Genomic DNA, 8342 nt, shown 5'->3' on the forward strand with positions numbered 1-8342 from the left:
TTAGTTCCCACCTTAGAAGCAAAGCTAGGCTGCTCTTAAAAGCTGACCAAAATAGAAATGATCGAACCTGAAATATAAACTTGCTCTGAGCTCTTTCATGATCAGACCTGAATGGCTTGAAATCTCCTTTCTGCAGCTGTTCTAACAGGGGATGGTGTTTTTGTTTTTGCTTCAAACACTGATTTGCCCTACTTTTGGTGTAACACTGACTTTTGGATCTGTTAGGCTCACAAGCCTAACTCTGCCATTTTAATGAGGCCCACACTGATGCTCTGGGACTCAGAATCTAAGTGATGATACTGGCCTAACTCACTCTGGCTCTGGGTACTGTTGGCTGTACATGCTCCCCCACAGTGAGAATCCTTTTGTCTGTCACACCCCCAAAAATGCTTTGCCAAAAAGGCAGAGCAGTTTTGAGCAGGAAAATGACAATAACTGTTTTAGGAAGATAAATCTGAGCACAGAATGCAGTGCAGGCCTGGGGTGAGGGCAGAAGTGGGGTAAACGGAGCAGGTGTGGGAAGACATGAATACAGAAACCTTTTTGGTGGTGTCACAACATTGTAGTTCAAGTAGGTTGTGTAGAGAAAATAGGATAGCTGTGGCCATGGAGATGTGAAAAATACTAGGGAGGAAAATGGGCAAGACAGATTGACACTGGCATCTAGCTAGCCCACAAAAACTCAATCATCATTTGTAATACTGTTTCTATGGGAAAAACTGTCAGTGTTCAATAACAGATTTACAATTCAACTTTTGGAACCTGGCCAGTTTTCAAGTTGGGGGAGACTGTACACAAAAAAGTCTTGCAACTCTATGTATCTGGTGGTCAAACTACAGAGAGGTGGGGCCACTCCTTGGTGATCACTTTTCCTCCCACCAACATTGGCCATTTGAAACTCTCAGGCCTTAGCTGATGATCTGGGCTTTGTGACAGAAACAGATTCACTACCTCCATCTGTTTTTTCATCCTTTCCTGCAGGCTCCAAGGAACAGTAGTCCTCCTTCATTCTGAACTAGTGAGCACTTCCATCTGTCATCCTCTCCTGAAGGATGTTGTACCAAACTTATCACAACCTTTAGTTCCTTACTTTCTACTGCCTTTTTCCTGCCAGATGTCACCTACCCTATCTTAAAAACAAAAACGAAAGAAAACTTTAAATTATAAAAGTAACACTTGCTCATTACAGAACATTTGGAAGCTAAAAATAGGTATGAAGAAAAATAAAAGCACTCAGAATCACACTACCCAGGGATAACAACTTAGTGTCTGTTAAACTTGTATTTCTTTCCTGACTTTTTCCTATGCTTATGCACAACATATTGTTTTTCATAAACAGATAATACTATATCTTGCCTATGTCACAAGATATTCAAAAAGTACTTTCAACAGCTGTACAACATCCAACACAAGATATAATATGCACTTAATCATTCCCTACAGCTGAATTTGTTTCCCATTTTTCACTATTATACATAATGTTTCAATGAACAATTTTCTACATTAATCTTTGATTGTACTTCTGATTATTTTCTTAGAACAAAATCCTGGCAGTGGAAGATCCTTTCAATGTTCTTAATATATGTAACAAACTGCTTTCCAGAAAGGTTGAACCAACTTACACATCCACCAGTAGACGATGAGAATTCCTGTCTCATTATGCCACAGTAACACTGAGGGTCCACTATGTTAGACAAAACATTCACTTATTCTCAACAGGTCCTATAAATAAAATACTAATCTCCTTCCTGTTATAACTCTAAGGACTGAATAAGTGGCACGTATCTACTACCTTCACTTCACCACCCACACTTTATTTCACTATAAAGCTTCTTCCCCCAATGACTTTACTAAAATTGTTCTAACAACATTAGTGATCTCTATCTAGCATATGAATACATTTTTTAAATTCTCATCACTAGCCCATTTGACTCTACGTAGTCACATCTTTGTGGCCACTTGACTCTACTAATCTCATCCTTCTACAAGGACTCAATCCCTCCTTACATTATACCACCACAATTATCTCCAGCCTCTATGATTTATCTTCTTTAATGTCTTCTTTGCCACTTCCTATTATTTACACTATGAAAGGCCTCCAAGTTTCAGTCTTTGCTGCTATTCTGTACTGCTTTCTGGAAGGACTTCTCCATTCTGTTTTAATAATCAGCTCCACACTGACAGCTCCCATATCTTTATTATCATAACTTTACCCCTCCTTTGTCCTCAGGTCTTTGACTGAGAGGTCCCATCATCACTTATAACTCAATAATACACCACCTTCTCTGCCAAACTAACATAAATCTTTGACGGTATTTATGGAAGGCAGCTATGCTCATCACTATACCACTGCCTCCCATATTTCTGATTATTTTCCCAACTTTCTTACTTTTGACAATGAAGCAACACTTCTGCAAGCCTCCACACTCAAAAACTTGTCCTTCCTTAAATTACTCAATATCTCCACACTCACACTAATTTTTTTCATACGAATAATTTCAAGACACTTCCTAGGTATATTCCTTTTTGTCATTTCCATCAACACCTCACACACTGATTATTGTAATATCATCACAGGTAGCAGCAATTTGTTCTGTAGGCAGTTGCCTTGCTAATTTTCCAAAAATATTTCTTTGATGACTTCTTCAGCTTGAAGACTTTTTTTTTTCTTTTTTTTGCCCAAATTCATCTGGTCCAAATTCCTCAAAAGGGCCATACCTTATTTCCTATTACTTCTGAAATGGGAGGTGCTCAGTTTCTCTGGGTTCAGGTTTCAGGATACACCTCTGGGTTTCAAGCTACTCCCCAAGGTCTCAGGCCCCACCTCTAGGCCCTCTCCTAGAGGAGAGTTACTGTTCCTTATTGGACCTATTTTCGGCACCAACACAGGGAGATTGAGACCACAAGTGGTGGACTTATGTAAATCCAGTAACTGAGCATGCTATGTAAAAGGAATGTACACAGGCTTATATGACCCCAGTGATCAAGCATGCTTAGTGGAAGAGTTTGTCCTTTGAATGATCTTCCACTAGGGGTACTAAAGAGCACAGAATATTCTTGAATATGTTAAGTGCATGTGATAGAATTTGACCAATGAATTAGGTCTAAAAAGAGACCAATTGAGCATGTGCAAGACTATGTTACATAACAGGAAACCACCCCTTCATTGAATATTCATTAGATACCATGAATATGTATGAGATAGCAAAACTATAAAAGCTGAATCCCAGGAGGCAGGGTTGTTGCTCACTTTCCTGGGGCCAACCTGCACTTTGCTGGCTGAGGTGTGTGCTCTACTTTTGTGTTAAGCTTACTTTCAGCAAGCAGCCGCTCACTCTCTTGGGCCAGCATGCACTCTAAACTAAACTTTATGTATTTCTTACTTTTATATTAAACCTAATGCAGGCCCTGCTCAGTCTCTGGAGCTAGGCCACACTCGCTCTGTGAAATCTGTATCTCTTACTCATTACATTAAACCTGTTCTCACTTTCTACTGTGACTCTGCTCTTGAATTCCTTCCTGTGGCAGAGTCAAGAACTGGGTAAGGGGTGGGTTGAGACAGGCTATTGGGCCTCCTCAGACGCCTCCTCTGACATCACTTCCTGATCAATATCCAAAGTTATCCTTTCTCTTTCACACCCTTTTTAGACTCATTACTGCTACTACCTTTGCTCTTGGCACCCTCCCACCCCTCTTTCAAGGAAGCCTTCAGTTAATAATCCTAATCTCTACAACTTTTCCATTCTCTGAATTCTAGAAGCCAGTGGTGTACTGACGCTTGAGAGGGAGCTGGTGGGGAGAAGACCTGATCTGTACTGTTCGCCAATAACCCTCACCATAGCAGATTTCAAGCTACCAGTATAACATCACCAATTGTGAAACTGGGAAGAAATGTGCACAAAGCCAGTAGGAACCAGCTCCAGGACACCACAGCAGCACTTTTAATCTGTAATCTAGAACTTAATACATATTGTTTTGAATAGGCTCTTTAGGCATATTATTTAGGTTTATTTGTTTATTGCAATAAACTAGCCCTAAGAAGTGGGGCAATCTATTCACTTTGGAACTTTCACAGTGTACAAGGCACATGCTGTGTGCTCAATAAAAACTGGTTGGCAAGATGTGGAGAGGAGTGATAAGTAAACCCAAAGATGGGAGTAGTAAAAATAGGCATGTTCTCTTTTAGCATTGGTTAGTAAGAACAAACAAAAACAGCAATGAAGAAGAATGCAGTGGAAACAAAATCAGAATGGGAGCTAGGAGATATTTGTTATGTCCCAGCTTTGTACTGGTGTGACCCTTAGCAAGTCAATTCCCTTCTTGGGTCTTAAGTTTCCCTCTCTGTAAAAACTAGGGGACTGGACTACTTGACTTCTAAGATATCTCTCAACTCTTATGCTGTGAGATGAGGGTTAAACTGGCAAGGAGGCAGCCCGTGGTCCACTACACTGGCAACAATAATAATGAATTCATTTTTAAAATCTAGCGCCAGTCAACAGAGTTTAGGGCAACAAAACTTTTCTGAAGGTGTGAAGAAACATTCTTGTAAGGCGATTCCATTCCTTTGACCTAATAATCATCCTATAGAAGGATACAATGCCCTGAAAGTTACATCTATTTTATTCTACTTTGAGAAAAGAGCTGTGAAAACTCACCTTACATCTGCGGCAAGTTCCATGATATTTCCTAGTGTCCCTCATCCAAAAAGTATGTATTGCCTGTCTACTATGAACTGGATGCTGATAAGTACTGAGGATTTAGTAAAAACAAAACAGTCTTTACTGTCATGGAACCCACAGTAGTGTGGATCAGGAGCCACTTAATTCCTACGCATCTGTATCAGTGCTTTTACAAACTGCCTTGAGTAACGGGTGAAAGCTATGGAAACTCTCAAAAACAAGTACATAATCATAAAAATTTGAATATAATTTCAGAAGTTCACAGGATCTCTCAGATCTGTGTTCAAGTACTGAATGTTAACAACCTTGACCTATACCTAAAACTACATCTACAAAACAATAAACAAATTCAAGCTCGTAAACGCCTATATTATGTTTGCTAAGGGAGTATAGCAAAGATTGCCAATAGAAACAATTAAAAGTAAAGGTCCATCATTTAAAGGATTAAGTTTTGATTATTTGAAATTTCTTTCTTTCCTTTTTTTTTTTTTTTTTTTAAATCTTGGGCTCTACTTCTAGATGATTATTTGAAATTTCATTCACCTAGAGTATCTTATTCCAAATAATATTCTGGATAAGTGAGGTATGCTTAGATTATGTTTCTATTTGATCTAGCAGTTTTGGTTGCTTATTAAATCAGTCTTCTTTCTTGAAAAGCCATTTGCACATGAATGTGTACCTTCCATTTCACAAATAAATCTGTATTTCACGACTCTTCCTAGCCATGACAAATTCATATACACACATATACTGACCGAGCAGCTTGAACAACTGTAAAACAAAGCACAAATTCTGGAATTAAAGGGTACTGGCTCCTCTCCTGGCACTAACATTTCCTGGGGACATGATCTTGGACAAGTCATTTAACCTTCTGACCTATGTTTCTTCATGTATAAAATGGAGAGAGGATAAGACTTAGCTGAGAGAGCTGCTATGAGAAATCAATCAAATAAAATAATGCATGTGAAAGCGTTCGGCGACAAGATGGGCAGAAGTGGGTGAAAGCCAGAGCAGATCATCCGGAGTTACAAAACAACAGATATTCACAGAAGATCGTTTGGAGAGAATTGCTCATATAACATCCTTTGTGTGCTATTAAAATTTTTCTATCTGAAGTAAAATAAATTGTTCTTAAATTGCTCAAGGCATTTTGTTTTGGTTAAGTGCCCAATAGCAAAGTTCTTAAACAGCAGAAGTCTGCAGAAAAGCTTTGGAATTTTCATGAAGTATATATTCTCAAAGCAAGATGAACTACTTACAACACTCACAGTATTAGTTCAAAGAGGTCAAAGTCCCTTTCACACAATCCATTTTAACTATTTTACAGAGCAGTGATTCTTTCACTTGCCTTGTTGAAAGGCTTTATAGTAGTTAATAGAATGTACATGAAGGATTTCAGGCAAATTAGTTCAACAAAGCTGACAAAATGAATGAAGTCGATAACAGTATGGGGGCTTTTCTTTTTTAGTGGAAGGGGTGCACTGCAAATTAAATGTGCCCCCAAAACTCACTGAAGCTTGATCCCCATTGTAAGAGTATTAAGAGGGTGGGAATTCCAATTATGGCAATTAACATGGGGCCTTGAAAAGGTGATTCCATTCATGGAGTAATGGGCATAGTTCTGATGGCTTTTAAGGAAAATGAAGGGCCCATGGCTCACTTGGAAGAGTGTGGTGCTGATAACACCAAGGCTGCGGGTTCAGATCCTATATATGGATGGCTGGTTAGCTCACTTCGCAGAGCGTGGTGCTGACACCACCAAGTCAAGGGTTAAGATCCCCTTACCAGTCTTTTAAGAAAAAAAAAAAAAAAAATAGGAAAGTGAGTGAGGAACAAGGACCCTCACTAGATGTGTTCCCTGAACTCTTGAACTTCATAGCCTCCAAAACTGTAAGAAATAAATTCTATTTCTTTACAAATTATCTAGTTTCAGATGTTTTCTTATAAGCCACAGAAACGGACTAATACAGGGTGTTTGCTTTTAATGAAAGCAAATAATACCTTCCAGTCGGAGATATGTTTTCCAGTCCATTCTCCACTGGAACACAAGATAAGCTATGCAAAGGATAGAAAGGATAGCCTTTTTTTTTTTTTTTTTTTTCCTGTTTTGGCTATGTATCAAACTTGTGAAACTATCCCACATTCACATTTTTTATTTTGCATTACTTCATTTACATTTACAGTGTACATTTACATTATTCCGGTAGCTAAGCTTGGGGCTATTCTTCCTTTAAAAGTTGAATTAAAAAACTTTTTAATAATTTGGGACCATGGAACTAAAGATCATACGACTCACCAAAGTTCATAAAGGTGACCAAAAGACCGAACTGCCCTGGTAACCAGAAAAGAGTCACGATGTATAAACACTGATTTCTCAACCCCTACTATGCCAATGCTCTGCTGGTTTCCCGAAGGAGAATTAAGCTCTCATCACCCGACTATAAAATAGCCAACACACAAAGGTCTACTACTAAAACAAACTGCAGATCCTGCACTTACATAACACTTTCCTTAAAGAAATTCAAAGCACTTAATTGTAGAATTGTTTAAAAGTAATGTATCCCCCATTTTAGGAAAACAAAGGAAAATAATAGCATTCTGCGAGACCTTAAATCCCTTGCCTAATCAGACACTTAATGCGTGGGAAACCCCAGACTCCAGGTTTTCTGAGAGATGACGCGGCAAGGGGAGGAGAGGGAAGACTGAAGTAGGGTAACAGATAGGGAAGGTTAAGGTGGACAGCTGAATGAATCGGGCAACGGGGAGTTTTAGGGATGGCAGGTGCATTAAGGACTGAGCTCGGAGAAGGCTGGGGAGGGGGTCGAGGGAAAGGAGGGAGCAAGGGCCCGTTAAGTTGGTGGGAGCCGGGTGGATGGCGAGCCAGGTGCGAGGGTCACTTCGGGCAGGTCCCCCGTGTCTGCTTAGCAGCTGGTCGCTCACCCCTTGTTCTCTCCCATTATTACCCCTAAGGGGGTAGGACTCCAAGCAACCTGAAGGGAACGTGTCACGGAACGGAGCAATTCCGGGACCTGAGAAGGCCGCCGGACTCCCCCACCCGCAGGGGCCGGGCTGGCTCCCCTGCCTCTCCCAGCCCGGTCTGCGTCTCACCCGCCGCCACGCGCAGACCGCGGAGGCTCCCCATGGCCACCTACTCCGCCGACCAGCACGGCACCTCAAACTGCGGCGGCGGCGGCTCAATGTCACCGAGCGCCTAGGCCAGGAAGGACGCAGGAGACGCGGGCGGGCGGAACCAGCAGGGTGGGCGGAACGCACCAGAGCGTGGGCGGACCGGCGTGACGCACACGGCGTGTGGGACGTGCGCGACGAGCGGAAGAGCGGAGCGGCACGCCCAGCCTCGCCCGCGCCAGCTGTGCGGCCTGAGCCGAGCGTTAGGAATGCTGCCGTGGAGTGTGCGTATCGTGGGCCTTTGCCTTATTCTCTGCATCTGCGAAAGTACCCGCTTAAAATGGAAGAAAAAGCGTAGAACTTTTGTGAACTGTAAACTCCCGAAATACACTCTAAGCCAGTCTAGTGTTATCGTGGAATATATATTTTTATCAAAAACACGTAATTGGACTCGTAGTGCCCAGTGGCCCTCTCTCTTATTGGCTTTAGGAGCATCCCTCAGGCTGATCAGAGAAATTAACGTGTATGTTTCCCATT

General features: G+C 41.3%; 1 protein-coding gene across 1 annotated transcript in view; it reads right to left on the reverse strand.

Moving 5' to 3' along the window:
* FAM162A (family with sequence similarity 162 member A) overlaps positions 1-7939 on the reverse strand; it is a 32713-nt gene extending 24774 nt beyond the window's left edge. The window contains exon 1 of the mRNA XM_063106521.1: positions 7788-7939. Within this exon, the coding sequence (XP_062962591.1) occupies positions 7788-7821 (34 nt within the window). The 5' untranslated portion in view covers positions 7822-7939. The remainder of the gene's footprint in view (positions 1-7787) is intronic.
* Positions 7940-8342: the final 403 nt, after the last annotated feature.

This window comes from Cynocephalus volans, chromosome 1, assembly GCF_027409185.1.
Source record: "Cynocephalus volans isolate mCynVol1 chromosome 1, mCynVol1.pri, whole genome shotgun sequence".
Taxonomy (NCBI): Eukaryota; Metazoa; Chordata; class Mammalia; order Dermoptera; family Cynocephalidae; genus Cynocephalus; species Cynocephalus volans.